General features: G+C 44.6%; 1 protein-coding gene across 1 annotated transcript; it reads right to left on the bottom strand.

Moving 5' to 3' along the window:
• Positions 1-2260: 2260 nt before the first annotated feature.
• LOC134162731 (ATP-binding cassette sub-family A member 10-like) lies at positions 2261-23632 on the bottom strand. Its single transcript, XM_062616926.1, has 39 exons — positions 23321-23632; positions 21646-21755; positions 21095-21305; positions 20516-20674; positions 20178-20278; positions 19210-19436; positions 18744-18882; positions 18209-18394; positions 17337-17484; positions 16682-16853; positions 16281-16339; positions 15766-15876; positions 15508-15683; positions 15050-15169; positions 14569-14707; positions 14347-14437; positions 13850-13989; positions 13369-13488; positions 13002-13197; positions 12130-12299; positions 11284-11411; positions 10802-10939; positions 10318-10431; positions 10019-10189; positions 9573-9683; positions 8834-8962; positions 8120-8188; positions 7622-7713; positions 7266-7386; positions 6805-6925; positions 6281-6372; positions 5540-5718; positions 4881-4956; positions 4509-4603; positions 3927-4046; positions 3610-3750; positions 3256-3335; positions 3120-3175; positions 2261-2860 (listed from the first exon to the last, which is right to left on the bottom strand). The coding sequence occupies exons 2-39, from the start codon at positions 21745-21747 to the stop codon at positions 2762-2764; spliced, it is 4899 nt and encodes a 1632-aa protein (XP_062472910.1). The 5' UTR covers positions 21748-21755; positions 23321-23632; the 3' UTR covers positions 2261-2761.
• Positions 23633-24010: the final 378 nt, after the last annotated feature.

Here is a 24010-nt window from a genome sequence, read left to right as displayed (position 1 = left end):
TGTTGTGGTTTACTTGCACTTAGGGGGAGTTGCTTAACTAGCATTTGAACTAGACAACATTCATCTCTCTATCACTGCGAGAGGATGAGGAGACCTGGAAAGCCCTGTCATTCCTGCCCAGACATTTTGCAAGCCAGCCCTCCCCAGCCCCTTGCAGGGTGAAATGCTGCCTCTGAGCTCCCAAACCTTGAGCACACGTGTGCCTTGCTCTCCAAACTCAAGCACTACTGCTTGGCACTGATTTCCCTTATCTAACCTCAAAGGCAAAGCCTGCTCTTTGCTGCTGCTCTGGGATGCCTGTTTGGGGAATGGTGCTTGAGGACCAGCCCTGAAAGCAACTGGCGGTGAATGGCCCTTTGTGTGCTTGCTGCATAAAGAGGACATTATTAGCTCTGATAAATAAGAATCTCCCTGTTAATAAGACCAAGTTATTGCATGAGTTAGAAGGTGCAGCATCCACAACACGAAGCTGCCTCATCCTCTGTGCTGGGCTGATGGATGCACCCTGCGGCACGGCCAGCATGCTCTGGTTCAGGTTTATCAGCAGGGACACCGTGTGCATGGAGGGCTCCTGATGTGCTGGAACACAAGGAGAAGAACCAAAATGTTAGGCCAGATTTGGAGCTGGTTTGCATGCTGAAGCAGGGCATTCCCACCGCTCACAGAGCAGGTACAGAGACCGCAGCTCCTGGGGATGTTCCCTGCCACCCCCCCCCCCCAGCCCTTCAGCTCAGGGCAGGGCAAAGGAGGGAGGTGGAATTCCTCTGAAGGGATTATTTCAGCAGCCAGTTCATTTCCAGGAAATCTCTCTCTTGTTCTTTTTGTTTTTCAATGGAAAAGCCAAGTCCTTGTGAACTTCTGCTCGTTCCCTTTTGCCAGCAGAGTTCCTCTTTGTGCTGGTGACAGAACCTCTTTCTCCAAGCACTGGCCACAGGCCAGGACCTGGAAATCTTGACTGTGTGCTGCCAGTGCCATGAGCCCTATCCCCCTGATGCCCCAGCTCCAACCAGCTGGCCTTTGAGGGACTTCCTGTGGGTCCTTTTCCTTCTCTTCCTTGTGCAGGAGATGATGGAACCAGCTCTGCTTGCTTCATCTTCCCCTGTAATGAAAAGACCCAAATACAATGAAGAACAGTCTGTCAAACCTGTGGTAGCAGAGGATGCAGTGGGTTGGTGGTAGTTCCTTGCAAGAAACAACTATGCAAGAGGGGTTGGAAGGAATAGCCAAGGCAGGAAATGCTCTTCACCCCAGAGGAGGAAATGCAATTGCCACAGGGTTTCATACCTCAGCCCTGCTCTCTGCTTTCATGTCTTGCCTGAATCCCAGTGCTCTCCTCTTCATTCAGATGCCAGAGGTGTTCCCTCTGGAACAGGGCTTAGCTGGGGCTTTTGTTGCTGTTTGTTTCTTTACATCACTCAAAGACCTCTTCCCTTTCCCTGAGCTCCCATTTCCTGGAGCTGAGTGTGTGCACAGGTGACTGCAGTGTTGGTGATTGCACTTCCCGGGGTGGGGATTACAGATGGAGCTGTTGTGCAATCAGCAGGGAAACAATCACGAGCCCTCTGTGTCCTCCAAGTGCCAAAATCTGTTTCGAAGCCAAGTGGGGAGCAGACCCAAGCAGTGATTGCAACACAGCCACTGCTGCAGATCAGATAAAGAGAACTCTGCCACCCTTGTTCTGGGAGTTTTAACCTTTGCAAAGGAGCTGGGCTCAGGGATAAAATGGGCCTGAGTTGTCAGGAGGAGAATAATAGAATCATAGAATGGTTTGGGTGGGAAAGGACCTTTAAAGGCCATCTAGTCCAACCCCCCTGCAGTGAGCAGGGACATGTTCAACTAGAACAGGCTGCTTAAAACCCTGTCTGACCTGATCCTAAATGTTACCAGGGATGAGGCACCTATTGCCTTGCTGGGCAACCTGTTCCAGTGTCTCACTGTTCATTGTAAAAAATTCCTTCCTTATATCTAGTCTAAATCTACCCTCTTTTAGTTTAAAACCATCTCCTCTTTTCCTATCACAACAGGCCCTGCTATAAAGTTTGCCTCCATCTTTCCTATAAGCCCCTTTAAGTAAGGAAAAGCTGTTACAGCATCTTTGCAGAGCTTTCTCTTCTCCAGGCTGATGGAGACAGCAAACAGGAGGGACCACAACAGCCTGACCAGTAGCTTTTACACCTCTGTAGCCACCTCCATCCCCATGGGAAGCAGTCTGAGTTGTTTCTGATGGTCCACAGCAATGATGACATATGAGGCTGTAAAGGCAGTTTCTATAGAGACATTTATTGGAAGGGTATAAAAATAGAGTGCAAATTTCATTAAGATGCATTTAAACACATCGTAGGTAAATAACCCCCCACACTGGTGGGAGAGGAGCCCAGAAAGTTGGCAGCATGTTCAGAATTCCCTGATGCACCCACATCTACTGAGCAAAGCAGAGCCCCGATCCCTATAGATGGGTTATGATCCCTGCAAACCTCTTTGTCCCTTTGCTGTGTGCTGCTCTGTTTGATGAGAGCTTTCGTCAGTGCAGGCACTGCTTCATCAACCAGCCATTGGAAATGCTGGTTGGGGTCGGGCTTAATGTAGGCACCTGCAATGTCCAGGTGAAAAGTCTTCTGCATTGGAGAGGACCCCTCAGCAGATGCTTGCTGGAAAGGTAAAGCTGCTCTTTCTCTTCATGGTACGCTGATAATGATAGTAAATATGCACAGTATCATATTGGGTTAGTATGGAGTAAGGCGTAAATGAGCATCTTGGATCTTTAACAGTCCTCCTGCTGAAGCTGATTCCATTCAAAAGCCCCATCCAAACTTAGGTCAAAATTATCCATTTCCTGCTCTCGGGAGAGTTCCAGAAACACCTGAAATGGACAAGATGTGCTGTGCTGACTTGGGTGAGGGGAGCCAGGCAGCAACAATTTGCCTACACTTATTCCCATTACGTGAAATCCCTGCAGTGCAAAAAACCCAGCCCATTTTCCACCACTTTCCCAGGAGAGGATCCATCACCCACCACCCCCCAACAGTCTTTTGGTGGAGCCTCATTGCTCCACCAGATATCACTGCAGCTTTTCTTCCTGCTCATGCCTTTACAGCATATCCAGCCTAGAAATCACCCACCTGAGCCAAAGTGTTCAAAGAGAAGCTGTAGTCCTCGAGGTTGCAGTTTTGTTTGGCTGTGGAGAAACGGAAAGAGAGTCAAAAAATGACAGTCTGTGTTTCACCTTCTCAGAAAGTCACCTTGTTTTGCTCTTACCTTCCTCTAGCTTGGAGAAAGATCGAGACAGGGGCAGTGCATCTTCCACTGGGACCTTGTAGACGAGCAAAGAAGGGAACCTTGAAGAAAAAGAAGAAAAGATGATTCCTGGTCTGTACTGAGGTCCTGGCATCAAAACTTTATGTCATGCTATGAGCTGGATATGTGCATGTTTTGCTGCAGTGGTCACAGCACGGTTGGATGTGGTGACATTATCAAATCAGATCCCCAGACAGGGTCTCTGAGCTGGTCATCCGTCTCCAGCTGAGATCCTGAGTCTGGCCATCACACTGGGCACATTTTCAGGGATGAATTTGTGTTGAAACCACTGTTCATCCCATATTGTATAGTTACCGCTCCTGACGGGCTGCGCTTGGGAAAATCCTCAAAATCTCAGCATGGAGAAGCTCAGCGTGCTCCAGATCCTTCACCTTAATTTCCAGCAGATAGCCCTTGCCAAACTTGTTCTTCAGGTACTGAACGGAGCCAATGCACCTGCAGGAGGGGAGGAAAAAGAAGAGATGCGCATGTGAAACCATTGGTGCCTCATCATCTGCTCCTTCCCAAACTGGTGAAATCACAGGGAGCACTTAGTAAAGCCCACGGTGACGGGCTCACGTAGGTGAAGCTGGAGGAGGAGCCCCTGTTTTCTAGCTCAGCTGCATTCCCACCTTAGCTGCCCCGACACCAGGATGGCCACACGGTCACACACTGCCTCCGCCTCCTCCATGTGGTGTGTGGAAAGGACGGCTCCTGACTCCTTGGTTTTCAGGGCGGCACGAAGCGTTTTCCTGAGGACCAGAAGGGGGATAAAAAAAGAAGGAGAAATAAAGTTAAAAGTTCCCTAGGAGTATTGGACACTTTTTCTTATACCTTTGTCCCTCCAAATGCCTCTCCCCTAAAACAAGTGTAAAAATTCACATACAGCAACTTTAGACTGATGTGCACATGATAATACTTTGAAATAACACTATTAGAATATATGTGTATATATATATATATATACACATGAATAACTATTTTGGACTCGGGTGCCTTTATGAAGGTTTGCAATAAGGGTGAAAGTAAAATGTTTTTTCTCTCTCCTTGCTCATGTTTTAGCTGGACAGAGCCAAGAAAATGGAATTTCCAGTTAAAACCATTGGCAAGTGATAAGCAGCACTAACTGCAGATGGGGTCAAACACTCTTTACCCGGCCTTAATCACTGCACCCTTTACGACTGTGGTGGCACAGTGCACAACATCCTACTCACCAGACACAGTGCTGCCCTTTGGGGTCCATGCCAGTTGATGGCTCGTCCAGGAGCAGGACCGCTGGGTTGCCCAGCATGCCCACTGCAAAGCACAGCTAGGACAGGGAAAAGGGACTGGATCAATCCTTTTGCAGTCCCTGGCACTCAGTCTACAAAAAGCTGCAGCAGTGTCGCTTCATTTATGGGAATAAAGGTTTGAGTTGTAGGCAGTGTGGTCTTGGAAAAGGCTGATTTTCCATCACCCCACCATGGGAGACAACATGATGCTCTCCCTGCAGCTCGGAGCCCAGGTAGGTCCCTCTGCTGACAAAGGGGATGTTTGATTTGTGCTATGAGCATTGCAGTGCTCATTGTACGTAAAACACTACAAACCTTTCTGGTTATCCCAGCAGATAATTTTCTGGATTTCTTTTTTAGGTGGTCTTGAAGCTGTAGAGCATTTACTATTCTGTGGGGAGAGGGAGCAAGTGTTAAAAAGAAAGAACATTTTTATTATTCCAAATCAATACTCTCATCAAGGACTCCCAAAATGATAAGAAAAAGGAACTTTCTTCCCCTTGCTTTTCACTCCTGATTGTTTTCATTAAACATTTATTGCATTATTAAAATGGAAGGGAATACTTGAAGCAAAGTGTACTGAATAAGCCACAAGCTTTTGTCTAAACCCAGCATTAGTGTCAACAGCATTATAAATCCATTCCACCTTGCCAATGTCAGCTGAGCCTGCAGTGCTTAAGCATCCTTTCTTGTAGTTCCCAACTATAACATCAGATTTCAGAAAAGCTTCCTAAAGATAACACACTTAAAAGGGCATTAGTGGTAAATTTATCCTCAGTAGATGCACTCAGGCAAATTGGGGATTTTCTTAACCCACTCACTTAATCACAGCATTTAGCACAAAATCAGTTTTGCAGCTCCATTCCTGAGCTTCTTTATGGCTTAGAGTGAATTTTGACTTTCTGGTCCCCTCCTTGTGGCCTAGGAGTGGGGATAAACCATTGGCCAACCCCTGAAGCATCCTACATCCATACCGGTTGACAGCAGCAGCTGTATCCTCCTTGGGCACCCCTTTCACAGCCGCATAGACCTGCAGGTGCTGGTGCACGGTGAGGTCTGGCCAGAGTGGGTCCTCTTGTGGGCAGTACCCCAGGAAGGAGGGTGCATGGTCCTGGAGGTGGGAAGTTGCTCCATTTCCTTTCTTCATCAGCACCTGCACAAATAAGGTGATAGTTCTGCTCTCATAGCCTTGCCCAGATACAGATACAAGGGCAAGACTACTGGGATTTAGATGAGGAAACCCAAAGAGCAAAGAAGTGATTCTGCAACCCTCATTCGCATTGCTTCTAAAGATATCCATGGACAATTAAGGTAGATGCAACTGCTTGTCAAAGTCAGATGTAGCTCAAAATTTGGTGCTGAGGCGCTGCACAGGGTGCCCAGAGAAGCTGTGGCTGCCCCATCCCTGGCAGTGTTCAAAGCCAGGTTGGACACAGGGGCTTGGAGCAAGCTGCTCTAGTGGAAGGGGTCCCTGCCTGTGGTAAGCAGTTCGGACTGGAGGAGCTTTAAGGTCCCTTCCAACACAACCCACTCTATGATTCTGTGAATATCTTTAATCAATACATTTAATTTAATACAATCAATACAATTCAATAGCACAGTGAATGCAGTTAAAACCTTGATCACTCATAATGCTTTGTAAAATAATGATAGCTTAGCCTAGGAACAAGGTTTGCACTCATGTTTTTATCATGGATCTCTCCCCTTTCTCCTACCTGCCCAGCAGTCAGTGTTGTCTCTCCAGTGATCATTTTCATAGTTGTGCTTTTACCAGCTCCGTTGGGCCCCAGCAGCCCTAATACTTCTCCTGGAATAAATGCGTATAATTTCTTAGTAATACTTCCCATTCAAGAAATACATCAGGCACAGTCCCACAAAAGAAAAATACAAATAATAACAAAGACATATAAAGGTAAGTAGTATAACTATATGCCCTGAGAGCCCATAATATTTCAACTCTAATGATGCTGGGAGCCTGAGCACTGCTCCCAGGGCTCTCAGAAGCCTCTGCTCAAGTGGATGCTGGAGCTACGTTGTTCTGGGTAACAGAGTCAAAGGTAACTAATAGGATGCCTCCACCTTACACTGTCCATTATCACATCAACCACAGACTGAACATGCCCTAACCACAGAACAAATAGATTTGACCTTTACATCCTTGTTCAGATAAGTGAGAATTAACTCTCTGGGTATGATCAGGGTCCAAATCAGGTCTAAGGAGAACAGTTCCAGATCTCACCTTTTTTAACATGGAAGGAAACATTTTTGGTGGCCATTTTCTTCTTCTTCTTCTTAAAAATGGAACCAGCTTGCTTTACTTTATATTCCTTACATAGATTGCTGACAATGATGACTGATTTCTGAAAGCGAGGAGGGAGAAGAAAGATCAGTCTATTATATTGGATAGCATTAAGCCTTCAGTAATATTTTTCCATTAAAAAAAGGCAGAAAACCTTCTAAAAATCTTTTGTTTTCTAATTCATTGGGAATCTGAGGTGCAAAAGGACACTTTACGGTTCGTGTTCCTCTTAACAGCTTTCGTCTCTATCCTGATGGGGCCCACACTGTACATACGGGTGTTGGATTTTCCCTATGAGGATAACACAGCCAAAACACTGACCTGTGCTTATTAATACTTGGTGATTTGGTTTTTACCAGCGGACTTTTTATTGGTATAAAATAAGATAGATTTGGTCACACCTCCTCCTGACTCAGGGTCGCTATGGCATTTCTCACTGCTGCTCTTTCAGCTTTAACATCTTCATCTTCCTCTCCAAGCTCTTCAGGATGCTGGTGGCTGCTTTGTCTTCTTGGGGAAATCCTACAAACATGAAACACCATATGGAGGTACTAGCAAGCTTGAGAGCTGTTTTATCACTCTGCAGTGTTTAAGAGGTTATTTTAGTTATAAAAAAATCACCAGTATTTAAACATATATTTAAAAATAGGGACACAAAGTCAATGATATCTGACCCAAATGTTGTCTTCAAGGTAAAGCAGTGTGATAGCAGTTTAGATCTCACATGTGTCTGAGGTGTACGTGTGTTTATACCAACCTAAATATCGGGTCCTTTCTCTGAACTGCTCTTCCATATTTGATCTCCAAATATCGAAGAAGAAAAATGAAACCCACAGAATGGATCAAAGGCTGAAAAAGAGAGGTTGCCACATTAACAGCTTTGCCTTCCACCTACTGTGGCTGAAACTGAGACGGTGGTGGCGGGGTTATAAAATAAGTGGGGGAAAACCATAGTGTGTGAAACATCTAAATTTGGGGTGATCCTGAAGGAGATGAACTGCCAATACTCCAGAAAATAGCAATAGAAGAAAAGCATCATTCATAAAAATAACAGGGCAGCATTAAGTGATCTGGGCTTATTCCATTTCCCCTTCCCCACTTCAAAGGAGCAAGGCTGTTTTTGCACAGGGAGGTAACCCATTTTCATCCTGCTGCATGAAATGAGCCCAGGGTTCTTGCCTGTTTGCTGATACCTGAGGGCAGGGTTTAGTAGGCATGCATTACTACATAAAAGTAATCTTAAATGTTTTCTTACTGCAAAGACAGTTATTAGTAGATCGGTCTTTGGAATCAAATCAAAAAAACTCTCATCGTCTACAAAAACCTGCAAGAATAATAAGAAAATACATAGTTAAGAGCTGCTGGCTAATTCTGGAAGGGTTAAAAGCAAATAACAAATACTTTGAAACTGGAGAAAACCTTTGGGGTCCCAGCAGAGAAGAGGTGGAGGTGAATGGGACAGGACAGAGGAGGAGTCTCTTCCATTTGGACTCACTCCTAAGTAATTTGGGGCTCGTAAGTGGTCTTGTATGTAGCTGGAGGGTGGTGTTAAGTTCCTAGCTGACTTTCCCCCCCCCCCCCCCCCCCCCCCCCTTAGCTGACATGAAGTAAAGCACCTTGTGAGTATTCTGAATTCTCCCTCTGTTTCCATGCAACATCAGATGTGTAAGTTTCTCTTATGATTGTTCAAGCCAAGTTGCTCAACTCCACATGGGAAGATCCTAATCTACAATCACAGCTCAAGCACCAGAAGTATCCCCTGACCATAATGAGCAGCAGGGAAAATCAAATCTGATCTGAAATGGATATCTAATGATGCGCTCCTGCCATTGGGAAAATCCCACCCGTGAGAGAAAACTAAGGAACCTTCCCAGAGCACGATGTGTAGGTATCACCAGACTTTGCTCACAAGGACACATAGTTGTGTTCTATGGTGGGGTGCCTTTCCTTGCTCAGCAGCATTGCTTACCTGCATGCAGCTCATCGTTAAACACAGCAGTGGGTACAAGGGAATCAAGAGAGACAGAACATAGAGGGTGGCTCTGATACCCACAGAAAAATCCATGACTTTGCTGATGATACAAGTAACGAAGCATACCTAAGAATAAAGTAAGAGAGCAACTTAGATGGTGGGGAAGATCATGCTCATCACTAGCCTTTAAAGTTGTGTGGGTTCTACTTTTTCAGTTCCCTGATGGATTCCTGAAGGTGGACAAGAGATATAAAGATGAGAAACAGTGAGGGATCAGGACATTCTCAGCCATCTCTGCCTGAGGGTAGGATGCTGATTTGGGTCAGCTGGGGAAACTTCTTCCCAGGCAGATCAATGAAGCATGGCATCCCATCCTGTTCTTTCCATCCCAAGTTCATGCCAAATAACCCAGATCAGGCTGCATCTAACCTGATGGCTCATATTTCAACACCTTACATCTCCTGGATGCAAAGTGTTGAACAGAGCAATAAATAACTTTTTTTTGCCTTCATTCCTGCACCAGAGCAGGGTATATCCAAGCATTTCCCTGTGCCACAGTAGGATTATAGGAATAGAACATGGTGTCAGGAATTTAATACAGAAGTGACTGCTATAAAACACATGCTCATATTTATGTTCTTCATGTGTACTTGGTGTTTTGACATAGAGTTCATCCTTACAATCTCAAAATACATTTCTGTAAAGCCTACAGCACATTTTCTAACCATATGCTTACCGCTATCATGATAAAAGACCAAAAATCACAGTTCCATCCTCTGCGAAAGACGAAGGAGATCACATAAGTGAAGAGAACAATAGAAATTCCATAGCTAAGAGCACCTGTGATCTACAGAAAGAAAGGGCTTTCATTAGAAATTGGAGTTGTCTAAACAACCAGGAATATATATATAGCAATGTGGTTCAGTTTAAACGATCATACGTTAAGATCAAGGTGTTCATAAATTACCACAACTCTACTGCCAAGTGTAAAGGAGTATATTAAAGGCAAGATTTATTGCCTTTTATTTCCAGCTGGGAAAACCCAAACGACAGGAGGTGAAACAAGGAGAAGGTCAATAAGCACCTGGGGACGCAGAGGTGTCTCCTGTATCTCTACATGTGCTCAAAATACTACCTCAATCCCTCCCTTGGTGAGCCAGCAATCATGAGAATGGGATGTACCAGCAGGAAGAGGACGTCGGTGTGCCAGGAAGTTTTGGTGCTCAATGCAAACTGGAGCCCAAACATCGAGAAGAGAAGGAGCCAGCACAGTGGGATGTCCACCAGTGCCTGGCCACACCAGTATGCTGAGGGAAAGAGCCCTGAGACCCTCAGCTGGGCACGAGCTCCTGCCTGGGAAGACAGAATGGAAAGAGCAGTCTGTTGCTGGCTTCAAAGCTGCTCATGGCGTCATACTCAAACTTCCTTGTGTCAACTCAGTTGTAATCCCTTCTGTGCACCCCAAATCTGCCTCCATTTACCTTGTAATCCTGCATATAGCCCATTGCAAAGTGTGGAGGAAAACCAGGGAATAACAACAGCATATAAAAGAGGTAAAAAGTAGCAAAAATATTCCAGAACTGTGGTTCGTCTACCTGAAAAAGAAGAACAAAGCATTGTGTAAAACATATGCCATGCAAAAGGCAAGATGCAATGATTTGTTTTACTGCATTTCTCATGAAAGACAGGACAAACAAAAAGTGAGACTTGAAAGCAAATACTGTCAGGAGGAAGGTTTTCCTCAAACCACAGCCCTGCAAAGTGAAGTAGAGAATAAGGAACCTCCTGAAGAAGCCCTCCCAGCCTTCAGTTTGTCTGAAGTCAAATGGTCCAGAGTGAGCATTGAGGAAGGGGGGCTTACAGGCACATACAGCCCACAGGCTTCCCTTTTAAATCTGATGAGTTACTGAGGCCTTAATCAGATTTAAGGACTATTTTCTGACACCTTCTGGCTCTGGCACTTACAGAGAAAAATGGATGGCTCCAGATCCGAATGTGCATGGTGGAATTGAAGGCTTTCAGCAGAGCGTTGCTAATGACATTCACAAGCACCGGGAAGCAGTTGACAGTCTCCAGGTGGCATAACACGGTAAACCTGTAGCTCTTGAAAGAGCGAGAAAACAAGATAAAAACTCTTGGCTTCTCTCATCTGCAGTAGAAAAGGAGCACACCAGGAGATTCCAAGCCTGGAATAATTTTGCTTATGCTTTGTTTGCTAAAAAAACAGATTATAAGTTATTAGAAGTTGGTACTACAAAAAATGTGAAGTTTGAGGTGGAGGATGAAGGAGATAAGGTCTCCTCTATCATGTAGTTTACTGGTTAAAACACTTCCACATCTTTCAACCCTCGGGCCTTATTCAAGACCATCCCACAGGTAGACCAGATGGATGCATCATGCTAAGTCATTCAGTTGTTGGGAAGAAACAGGAGAACAAAATTCCTCACCTGACCTTTGCGAGACACCTTTATAGCCCCATTGTGTTTTAGCTCCTCTGTGATGTTTTCCTCACTTGTTATTTCCACTGTGAGGTCTTGGCTTTCGAGCACGTGGATGAAGTCTTCAATGGCTGTGCCTGGTGTGAAAGCCAAAAGCAGAGGAATCACAATACTGGACAACAGGAGAGTCTTTGATAGGTTGGGGGTTTTCTTCAAATCCATGACCACCAAACAGAACCTGAGGAAGTCTAACAACCATGGATATCAGACAGCACACACGTGGTGGATCATTGCACATCAATTCTTGTGAAGTTAATGGATTTCAGTCTCACTGACTGCATTTTTGCATTGTCATTTTTTCCCCTGCCTTTCCTGAACTGCTACCAAATATATCCTCCTTTGTGGTGGTCTGATGAAGTCAACAGTCTCATACTCTGGCCAAATAATGTTAAATAGCATCCACTCATAGGAACATTGAAGATAAAACTCGAACTAGATCATTAATTTTACTCAGCATTTGTGTGCCTTTACTGGAGTGTGGTTTGAGAATCCCATGCTCTGAAAATGCAGAGACTTTTGGATAGGGGTCTAGATTTGGGGCAGGGAAAGAACTGGGTCCCTTCTAATCCCATCTGCTATGATATCCCTTTTCACATCATTGCACCAGGATCTTACCCAGTGGGTTTCCTTCACAACCCTTTAAAAGTGACAATTCCCATGCTTCTCCATCACAAAACCCTCCATCATGCCTTAGATCCCCTACATCCTACAACCGTCTCCTCTTTCACTATTTTCCTTTGCAAAGCCAAGCAGGCCCAGCATAGGAAAGGATGAGGAAAGGCTCGTTGTCCTCACCGGTGTTGTTGTGGACCAGGAGGCTGGTTGTTGTCTCTGACCAAGCCCTCTTCCCCTGGGGCAAGAAGTACCGTGCAGATGAGAGCTCCCAAACATTCGCTCTCTGCCACACAGCAAGCAGGGACAGTTGCAAAACCACAGGAAGCAGGAAAACCACATAGAGCAGCAAACTAAAGAGAAAGATGGATAAACACTCTGAAAACAGACCTTCAGCAGAATGAGGTTCCCTATTGGGAATGGTTAAACTGTATTCAGGTTACCCAGCGCTCCTTCTGTTAAGGATATTTGGCAATTTTCTTTTCAGAAGTCTCAAATTTGATCATTCGCAAACAACCTCAGAATGCATCAGGGAGAGAAACCTTAGATCTGCAATGCTCAAATTTTAGAGCCATAAAACGCTTTTCAGATTTCCTTAAAGATGCATAAATCAGCATCTCCCATTGGTTTCTTGCACCCCAGCAGGAAATACCAGCTTGAAGATCAATGGGGCCAAAATAGTTCAACATTGGCAACGTGAGAGAATTTTAAGTTAAAAGAGGAAGCCTGATAGTAGCATTTTTCCCTCTCTCTGTACACAGTGGTTTATTTTGAAACTTCCCCCTCCATCTGAAATAAAAGTGTTTCTAAATGATTCTTTTCTTCAGAAAGAAATTGGGTTTCCATTGCATAAATTACTCAGCACAGAAGGGAAAATGCACAAAAGGGAGATTTTGTATTACTGGCACTGGAAAAGAAGAAGCTTTTCTCTCCTCTGAGTGCAGATTACCAAGATCATTCATTGCTAAGACCTGACACCAACTAATCTAAATGCTCGTTGAAACAGCCTGCTGTGATTGTTCAGATCTGCAAGATAGAATCACCTTGGTACTTACATGGACCGCAGGCTTTTCACTGAGCTCTTCAGCTTTAAGAAGTGGACCCACGCCATGGCAGAGACCTGCTGCCTCCAGAGAGCCAAGCCGACGACTGCCGCCTTCCCAGAGTCCGAGAGCAGCAGGGAGCACGGCTCCATCTCATCAGGGCATCGTGATCCCACTTCTGCACACTCTTCCCGGAGGACGTGCTCATCTGCAGAGAGTTTTCCACGTGCACGTTTATGTCTAAGACCAGCTTCTATGTTGTAAGGTGTGAAAGCCTAAGAGCCATCTAGTAACCAGCTGTTGGAGGCATAGCCAGGGGGTATTGCAAAGTAGCCGCTCCCTTTGGCTGCGGGTTGTGCGTTTGCAGCCACGATTGTACCTTCTTGATCCACTGTGGCTTCTTCCTCCAGCCTCAGGAAGACATCCTCCAGGGTTGTCATGCTAACTCCATAATTGATAATTCCCTGGTCAGAGCAGCTGTCGAGGCCACTGAACAGATCTGCAAGAAGCAGGTAACACGAGTGCCTCCAAGGTTGCAAATATAAGCACATATAAGCTCCATCCCTGGCAATGTTCAAGGCCAGGTTGGACAGAGCCTTGGGTGACATGGTTGAGTGTGAGGTGTCCCTGCCCGTGGCAGAGGGGCTGGAACTGGATGACCTTAAGGCCCTTTCCAACTCAAACAATTGTGTGACTCTATATTCTATGATTCTATGCTAAAATTGTAGGGCAAAACCATAATGGAGCAGTTCTAATTCCTTATGTGACTCCTATAGAAAATCTCTCCATTTCTTTTTCCCCACATTTGTGATTATCTCGTTTCCCTATGGACAATTCTGAATTATTTTAATACACCTTACCTGGGAATTTGTTCATGTTTTCTAGTGGCAGTTTATATCTCAGTTCACATTGACTGTGTTCTGAGAATATGACATTGGGGATGTACCGTTTAACCAGAGATGTCACGTTCTTTAAGTCACAGGACTCATTGACATGGATCCTGTTCAGTCATAAAAAGAGAGATGCTTAGTCTTGAAACAACAACAAACCAACCCTAGCAACCAAACAAGCCCAACAAACCCAAACACAAATAATCCCCCAAACCCAAACACGACCCCAAGCTCGAACAACCACCACCACTGGGTTTGCTTGGATGCATACAAAGAATGTTCCAGTGTATTTCATTCATTCCTTCCTCGGGAGTAAATTCCTGCTTCAGTTTATTTAACTGTATTAATCAAGTTCATTTTCTTGGTTTGAATGACATCTGCAATATGATTTCCCCCTGACACTCATTCTGGTGGCTCCCTGTAAATGAATATTCCCAGATACCCATTGCTGGGGCTGAAGTAGATACCTTAAATGGTAGCAAATCCCCCATTTCTTCTTCAAGAACAGAGAAGAACCAACACACTTCAGCCTCCCATGTGAGATGAAAGCCTTGCGGTCTAGAGGAAAAATAAGCCAAAGGGATTTATATTGTAGAGCTGTGGTTCAAAACTGGTTTGCAACTGAACCTCATGAGCTTTCTGCTCCAGGGTTGCTCTGCAGAGATGCTGCAGGCTGAGCCAGTGCTTGCCTGCGAGGATATCAGCCTCATCCATGAACTGGGTACTGAACAGGATCACTCGTCCAGCTCTGTGCTCCTTGAGGAGGCTCCACACATTGTGCCTGGAAAGAGGATCCAACCCAGCCGTTGGCTCATCCAGGAGCAAAACCTGCAGAACGGATTAAATCAGACGTTCCTCATGCCAGGGTTACTGCACATCTTTTGGGTTTGGTGTTCTGAAAACCTCAAGTCCTGAAGGCAAGAGACCCAGGCCACCTTTTGTGCAAAGGCATCTATTCTGGGAGCTGAGGTCAAGGAACTGTCTATGTGCTTTAAAACTAAACTAGCACGATGGATCAGCAATATAATGAAAATTATTAATATTAGCAATTATGAGAACTTTAAAGATGTCTGAAGTCATGCAAGAACTTGTAGCCAAGTACATGACAAGGTTTTACTTATGTTGGACCTAAACATTCCTTATATTACAGAGCCATGCCTGCTGCTTTACCTGGGGGTTCCCAAGCATGGCTATTCCAATGGATAACTTCCGTTTCTGCCCACCACTGAGTTTCTCTGCTTGAGTGTCTTGAATGTTACTTATATCCAGCAGTTCCAAAATGTTTTGCACCTAGAACAGCACAAGGATGTCCATTCTCAGCACCAAGTGTCTTTCCATCCTTTACTAGTCATGAAGGAGATCTGGCTGGGATTGAAGGTGCAGTTTCTAAGAGCATGGACCAAGGTCTACCATCACCAGCAAGAGATCATCCGCTCATCTCCTTGGGTGGAGCAGATGTAGTACTGTGGTTGCATCAAGTTCACAAGCTTGCCTACTAACCTGGTTGATGGTCAAAACCAGCTTTGGTTTTCAGAAGACACAACCAGGAGGACCCTTTGAGCTTCCCAAAGGAGCCTTTGCTGAAACATGATGCATTCCAGGGGTGTGCTCACGGGACACACACTTACCTCTTGCTCTACCTCTTTGGACCTGATGCCCTTGATTTCTGCAAAGGTTTTCAAGTTTTCTTTCACTGTTAAGACACTGAACTGTACATTGAACTGGGGGCAGATGCCAATCATCTCTCGAATCTCTTCCCTATCTCCTATTTCAGAGAGTTTGTAGTTGTAGATGGTTGCAGAGCCTGTTTATAGGAATAAAAGTGGTAAGGTGGAACAAACTGGTCTTTACAGCTTTTGAATTAAGCCCACTACTTGCCATCCTACCTTCGGAAGGGAAAGTGAGCCCACTGAGCACATTTAACAGTGCCGTTTTTCCAGCCCCACTGTGGCCAAGTAAGGCAGTGATCTGACCCTCATAAATATTTAGAGACAAACCTAGAATGAAAACAACATCAAGTTTGGGAATAAATAAGGTTTGACTTGGCTCTGCTCATTGTTGAAGGTAGGACAAGTTCAGGAGTATAAGGACTAGGTAGCAATAATTACTGAAAAGTGCATTAAACAATGTGGGGCAAAGTTCTGCAAACCTTTAACTAAAGACAGAAGAAATTGCTGTATTTCACAGATAAGACAGAAAAACAATTGAAAAAAAAATCTTTGATCTCTTTAAGTCTTATTAAATATGGAGAATCAGTGAAAACTGAACAAAATAGTGATCAGTTACATCAATATTTGACATAAATTTTTAAGCAATGCAAGTGTTGTATTTCTTTGACCAAAATGTTTGCACAACTGTTTTCCCTCATCTATAACAGGAATCAGTATCAAGGCTTTCTCACCTCTTAAAGCTTCTATCTTCTTGTCCTTCTTCTTATATGCTTTTTTAATATTGCTGAGTCTAAAAGGAAGGTAAGTAGGATATTATGGTTTGGTTTGGTATGCTCTGTATACAGGTGTGAACATCTCTACCTGGCACAAAATACTAGAGCATCCAGCCTTGCAAAGACAAGGCTCCTAATGGATGTTTAACCAGGTCTACACCAAAACCCCTGCTATTATCTATTTATCTGACCTGCATTCCACCTCTAATATTTCTCTGTGAAATAAAGTGTTTTGCAAGAGCCTCATGAACACAAAAACTGCCTGGATAAATCAAAACAAAGCTGATGGTGGAAGCGGTGGGAGCATTAAACCCAAGCTCCCCAGATGAAAAATTCTGAACAGCAACTCCTCTCTTTACCTGATGGCCTCTTTCCCCATGAATTCAGAGGGCACCGGCTCTACATCATCATTGAGGAGCTCTTCAGGGTTCACTGGAGTTCGGGGCATCTTCCTGGTGGAGCCTCTCCTGCTCCGCACCCAGTATGAGGGCTCCAGGCAGAAAAAAGGGGAGTCTGGGATGCCGTATTTGCCTGACAGGAAAGCAGAGAAGACGATCTGTCATTAACCAAAGCCACAACCAAAACACCATCTGGGACTAAACCTATAGGAGGGTCTAATAAGAACCTGGCTGCCTCAAAATCAGTACTTTGAGGGGTTAAAAAGAGAGGTTTGGAGGCGGGGTTAGGAGAGGCAAGAAGGCTGGCTTCAGGCATATACCTAGCATTTACTTAATGAATTAACATATTATCCGGCTCTGTTTTCTCATAAACAGCTCAACAGCAATTTAAGAGAAAGAAAAACCACTAAGTACTTTGTTGTCTTTGATTTGGGACTTAAGAGTGTGTGTGCCAGGGGCTGAAAAGTCACTCAGTAACATAATATAGGTTTTTAGTCCAAGACCCATTCTGAGAATGGAGCAGGCCCTCATTTCCTTGACAAGCTATTACAGGCAATCCTTAGAAATCAAAGGTATAAAATGAGAGAGTATAATCATAAGTATAAATTATACCTACCTGGGAGAACTTTGTCGAAGTACATAGCTAACAGCATGTACAAGACTGAGTCAAAGACCAGCATAATGTAAGTTGAAAATAGAAAGTATGAATCCTCCATTAGGTTAGAAAAAGAGAAACCCATTCCGTATTTTTCTAAATGGAAAACCTGAAATAAAAGACAAAGAAGGATAATTTGCAGGCTGGAAAACTATGGAGATGCCATCGAACTGCAGGTGTAATTCACTTTGTTAACCCAGACTTCATCTGCAGTACTGACCAGTATTCCTTCCTTTCTATCTAGTGAGGAAAGGAAATACATTTACTCCATGCAGAGATCTTATGGCTTCAGTTTGAATTTTCCAGAACAATCTGGAAACAACAGTCTGTTGCCAGGAAGAGTCGCTGCAGCAGGAGGGGAATGACCGGGTTGAGAAGAGCTGATGTCCCCAAGTCAACTCCCATCTGCCTGGGGTCCAGCCCCAGAGGATAATGGTGCTGTTGTGTGCGGCAATGGGTTTGCTGCAGCTTCCTCGGGTTCACATGGGTGCTGCTGAAGCGCACAATGATAGACTGTGAGGAGGGCTGTGGTTTTCTTTGCATTCATCAGCTTTTAAATAGGGGAATGGGATGGGAGCATTGGAGCCCCTCTTTGTTGCCCAACAGCAGCTCGCCTCTCATAGGTGTGAATGAAGAGTACTTGAAGATTTTACAGATGTGGAGAAACTGGTCTTTTGCAATGAGGACCGTGACTTCCCATGCCTTTTTCTACCAGCAAAGCACAGCAGGGTCCTTTATGGCCTCTGTCTGTGATAAAATATGCTCTGTCCTCACTGTTTGCCCAGGACAGCAAACTATTGGGAAGGTTTAGCTGCAGAGGTGACGTGCCATACCTTTGCAATGCCAGCGTTAAATGCAAAAGGACAGAAGAGACCAAGAAACCATTTCGCTGGTTCTGGAAGCTTTTCTATCAGCACCACAAGGCTCAGGCATCCGAAGAGGAGGGTGATGAGGAAGGCCACAAAGCCAGCGAGTTTGGAGGTCCTTAATAGGGAGCAGAGCATGAAAACCAGGTGGATCTGTAAGAACAGAAGTTTCCGTCAATCGCGGAATAAATCTCTTTTACCATAGCGCCTCCATTTGGCAGGCAAAGAGATCGCTCCTGAGCCGAGTCCATGTCATAAAACACACTAAAATCCTTCTTAGTGAGTTGATCTGACTTTCAAATCAGGTCTTTGGTAGCCAACCTACTGCCTGTCAGACCTTCAGGCTGCGACTGAAATCACTGCTGCCGAGCCAGAGAATCCACACAGCTATTTCAATCAGTATGACCATACAAAGGATGCAGTCCTGAGCACTGTGCAAAAGGCTCATCAGCAGTGTAATAAACCATGTAGTGAGAAAATGTGGTTGTAAAACCCGACTTACACATGCTAGGCCATAGAGGAAAAACAGCAATAGGACCGAAGGGAAGCTGCTGAGGTAGAAAGAATTCTGCACCATGACAGCTGTCAGCAGGCAGGAGAGGACCAGCACGTAAACAGCATACAGCAGACTCCAGGAGAGCCTGAGGATGAAAGGGGGCATGGCACTGTCATTTAAATAAGAACTGTTGTTGCAACTTAATCTGCGTGCCAGAACCATTTGACATTTAGGTATTAATTATTTCCCAGGGTCAACTCATTCCTACCCTAGGCAGAACAGATAGCACCATACACCTGAGGAAGAAACATCAAGGAAGAAGAACACACGACTGCCATGCTCAGCAATTCTGGTTTGTCCTTAGAGTACTGGAGAAAACTTATGAGCTCATTTAACTTATTAAGTGACTGCTCAAGTGCCCAGGCATATACTGATTTCTGGCAAACACACCTTCGTTAAAAAAAGAACTCACCAAAATGCAATGTCCTGCAGCCCCATTGTCTTCATCAATACTTTGAGCTGCTTCTTTTCTCTTGCAACATTCATTGACAAGAAATACATGAATGGGGAGAAACACATCACGATAGTAATCATGAAGTAACTGTAGTTTAGTGTGATGGAGGGGATGACGCTTCGGGACTTCATACGGACACCAGCAATTGATTTCATTTCTTCCCAAACAGAATGATTTGCCACTACCTAAAGGAATTCAAGGTCAGCACCTCAGCATTTATTTTCTACAGTGAGATGGATTTATATAAGGAACCTTCTGATTCACCATCTTTAGGTGTACTTTTGAATGCAGCTTTATAGAAAACACCAACAAGTAATGCAATAAAGCCCAATAGAAAGGGCTCATCTGACTCATTTGCATCTCTGCACCTCAGCTAGATTGCCTCCTTCGTCTAATTGGAGAGATAAATCCTTCAAGCTCACCCAGAGGTAAGGATCCAGACACACAAATGATTCACATTCCCCAGTGCTCTGTTTCTCTCCCCAGGTACAAAACCAGCCTGGACAACTGGAGATGCACAGCCAGGAGAAATGACGCCTATCCTGGTATACTTTTGAGGAACAATTTGGAAAGGAAGGACAGGAAATTCCAGACATGCCTACTTTGAAACCAAATAATTCAACAGATAGGCAGAGCACCCCAGTCTCCTGCAAGAACTGCCTTTTCCTTGGAATCTGGGTAATTCCCTAAATCAAATAATGGTATTACACTTGGTTCCCAGCCTTTAAGAGAAACTAAAGCCAGGAACCACTGATTGCATTCAGGTTCCCACTGGCACTGCCAATAGTACTTGGGTGGCTGAGTATTTAAAAAGGTTATTTCTATGCAGAATTTTCTGACTTTGCTATTGCCACAGAACAATTTGTCTCTCCTATACCAAGCTTAAAACAAAAGGAGACCTACATCAGGCCATAAATCCCATTTACCTCTATAATAGCAGCATCGATGCTGGCCTGCAGGGACAGGAAGCCTTTGTACCAGTACCTTGGGCTACGACAGCTCGACCATGAGAAATCAAAACAGTTATCTGCAAGGTGAGAAGTGAAGGGAATCACAGGTAAGAGCAGTGAAAGGTAAACGGTTTTCACTGCAAAAGCTGATGCTAAGATGCATGTGCACTCTGGGGACTCTGCAAATGGACAGTGCCCCCCCGACCAAAAGCATAACAACTTGTTAAATCACTGATCAGATATGGATTATTCCAACAAAGCAATTCTGTCCATGCCAGGCAATCACCCACCCATACATCCTCATTTGGTATTACCTATGTGTCCAAAGTTGTCATTTGGAATAGCCACATTCTCAGCAGGAAACCTGAGGTGATAGGAGACGTTGTCCTTAAATACAACCCCTATAATTTCTCTATTTGAAATCCAGGCTTCTTCCAGGGCTCTCTCACTGTCCAGTGCTTCTAATATTATACCTGTGGTGTGTAAGAAAAGAACTGCAATGAGGTTTTTTAGGTCTGGAAATACATGCCCAGACACTGGGGTTATATCCTGCTTTTTTAGCATTGCAGCTCCTCCTTCCCAGTTCTCCTCATGGGATGGGGTGGCACTTTAAAATCCTTCATACTTTATCTGTTGAGAAATGTACCTCAGAAGAACAAACCAAGGTGTCTTAATAGTATTAGTCTACATAGTGAATATTGGGAAAGGTTCAGCTTTGCTGCTCTAAAGCACTCAGTAGCAATTTAAATACTAGAGAAGAAGTATTGATGAGAATGGAAAACTTGGGACAAATTTTCTCCCCTGACCAAAGATATTGGGGAGCCAATAAAACACAAAACTTGTACAATAGGTTAAAAAATGACAAAGTTACATATTTAGCAAGCCAACCATACCTGTCATTACCGAGTTCAAGGCCACTTTATTCATGATCTGCCTTGTGGTCACAGTGATGGGTGTATAAGCGATGGTGACCCCAGTGGCATCATAGGCAGGATCATCCAACTGCCCGAGGTAGCCATAAGGCACTTCAGGGTAGCGAATGCTCCTCAGGAACATGCACAACAAGAAAATCAGTGGCAGAAAGAGCAGAGACAGCATCCATTCCTAGGAGAGGGGGAGAGCAGAGAAGAGGATTTAATATATAACAGTACAAAAGCATATTCTGTGTGGGATTAAAATACAAGAAGCACTAAGTCACACAGGTACCGTAGATGTTAACTAACCAACGGTCTTTGCATCGTGCTTGTTACCTCAGGAAATTACCCAAAGAACCCATCTGTGCTCTCATATTTCACATGAAAGACAGAAATACCAGTTAAGAAAGTGAAGTCTCAAGGTGTCTATTACCAGCCAAGCTTTTCAAGACTACTTTAACTTAGGGCAGGCAGGGATTGGCCACTCTCAGTGGCTGACTACTCACTGTTGTCTTTCTATTTCAGCTTACCTGAAAGCTCTGCGTCTTCATCCTCCACTTCGTCAGGATATTTTTCCACAAGAGAACTTTAGTTTGCTGGAACACACTCATATTTCTCTGAAGAGTCTTCATCTTTGAACCTAAAAACATGATTTTTTTTTGCCCCAAATCACTTTCAAACGCAAGAAAGGCCAGAAAAACAGTGATGCTTTCCCTCTGTTCTTGCTGCAAGGAGCAGTTCAGACCTCATGTGCTGAGCACAAGCCAGCCCTGCAGCACAGCTTCTAACATGGCAGGATCTCATCATCCTCAACATCCCAACCCTTACAGTGGTAAGACACTGATTAAAACCAGAATTTCACACTTCTGTGCTGTAGCATGGTAAAACTGGAGGAGTTATTTGTGAAATGAAAGAGGGAAGATCATTCCACATGACCTGAAATGGGCATGGGTGCCTTAATAGGCAAGAAATGACAACACGGTCAGTTAAAATCACCAAAACCTTTCTGCATGTCATCTTAATGTGCTGAAGGCTTCACACCAAGAAGCATTGAGCAACTCCTGGCTATGGTGTAAGCTGAGCTCACAAGGAAAACAGCGTTGATTGAAGGCAACGTGGAGCTACGAGAGAACAAATTCTTGGAAGTGTGTGGGGAGAGCTGTTGTTGCTGGGGATATTAATAGAAAACAAGGGAGAAGCAGACAGTCACAAGCCTGTTTTGGTGTGTTACTCCAGCAGACCTGGCAGCATCCTTCAAAAGAAGTGGTCAAAGCAAAACAGAGATATGTTGCCTGGATTAATGCTGGTGCTGATAACTTAAAGAAGCAGGCACAGAGCTGGCTGCCAGAGTAAATTTTGCAGATGAGATACATCCATATTAACCATCAGTAATTAAGAGTACCTATAATGAGGAAAAGGATTAAGTACCCCCTATGCAGAAGAGCAACACTCACTGCTCCGCTGTCACATATATAGATAAACTATGCTTTCAAACAAGACGCTGATCTTCTATATGTGACGTCTCAGGTAGAAATAGCAGAACATTTATAGATCTAATCCCTCCAAACCTTCCTGTCATATGGAAGGAGGATTTACGTTGTGCTGTTCCCTTTGGGGGATGATGCCTCACAGCGCTGACAGGCAAGACAGAGTTGATCTTCTTCCAGTTATTTATATGCAGCCCACAGGAGAGGCATGATCCGTGTAATGAGGCAGCAGGCACTGGAATGCTGGAAAAGCAGCTGCAACAAATGGTCTTCCCTCAGTGCACGCTGCAAACACGTGCACTAGCACAGCATGCCAGGAGGACGAGCAGGGACATGGGCTCAGTGACAGAAGACTCTTTAAATTCGATCCTTAGCTTACACTGCATGTCAGGAAAGAAATCTGCTCCTTGAGTGCTGGATAAGCTAAAATACAGATCTGAACTGATCCTAACGCATCCCCTTAGCACTGAGAACCTCTGGAAACAGACCTCTGCCATAAACTGAGCTCCATTTGTGTGTTATTGCATATCACACTGTCACCTTTAAGTAGTCACTAAGCTTCATCACAAGCTTAACTCAGCCTGTTGGAAAGATGCCCAGTGTCCCACCTATGCATTCATATTCTCAGCCAATATTAACAGTGTTATTAATTACTGGATGTTTTCATACCCTTTAAGTAGCAATTTTTACTTGCTTGAAGAAGAATGCTTAACCTTACCTTGATAGAAAGGTTTGAAAGGAATCCAGAGCTCATCCTTTGCAGTGTGCCTATAGAAGTGGAGGTGCTGATCCTCCCTGGGATGGACTGGCCTCGCTGCCCCAGTGGCTCTCAGTGCTCCTTTGTCCACGCACTCATTTCTTCAGTCCAGCACTTCTGCCGAAAGGCATTCCTCACACCATCACTTCTCTTTTCCCTTGCTTCCTCCCCCACCTTCCTCTTTGGCAGATGTTCAGATTTATTTATGTTAGAAAAAGCAAACGGAGCGTATTGCTGTTGGGTTGCTGGAGCGGATTCTCCGAAAAGTTACTCAGCAAATTCTTGAGTCTGGGCCAAGAGAAGTGAAATGAGCCCAACAACAAACCACACAAATATCCTTTCTCTGGCAAACTCTGGTGTGTTTCTCAGTGCAGCAAGGGAGGATGAAGACAACAGTGATATCGCAGCACAATGCTACAGGCGAGGAGCAAAAGGTGACTCTGGCTCATCCCTGAATGGCAAAGGTTGTGTTTGTAAGTAAGTTACAGTGTCACCAGGGTGGGAAGACTGTTTGGGGTGGCTGCCTAGGGGCTTCTCCTGGCAGGAGGGGCCCAAAACTGAGCCATGGCAGCCACCTTCTGGTACCTGCCTGCCCACATCCTTGCCTGCATCCCTGCCTGCATTGCCCAGACACCCGTAAGTGCCTGCGTA

The sequence above is a fragment of the Pezoporus occidentalis genome, unplaced genomic scaffold (assembly GCF_034315485.1).
Source record: "Pezoporus occidentalis ecotype Australia unplaced genomic scaffold, CSIRO_AGI_Poc_V1 ctg190, whole genome shotgun sequence".
Lineage (NCBI taxonomy): Eukaryota > Metazoa > Chordata > Aves > Psittaciformes > Psittacidae > Pezoporus > Pezoporus occidentalis.
This window is presented reverse-complemented; position numbering and strand designations above follow the sequence as displayed.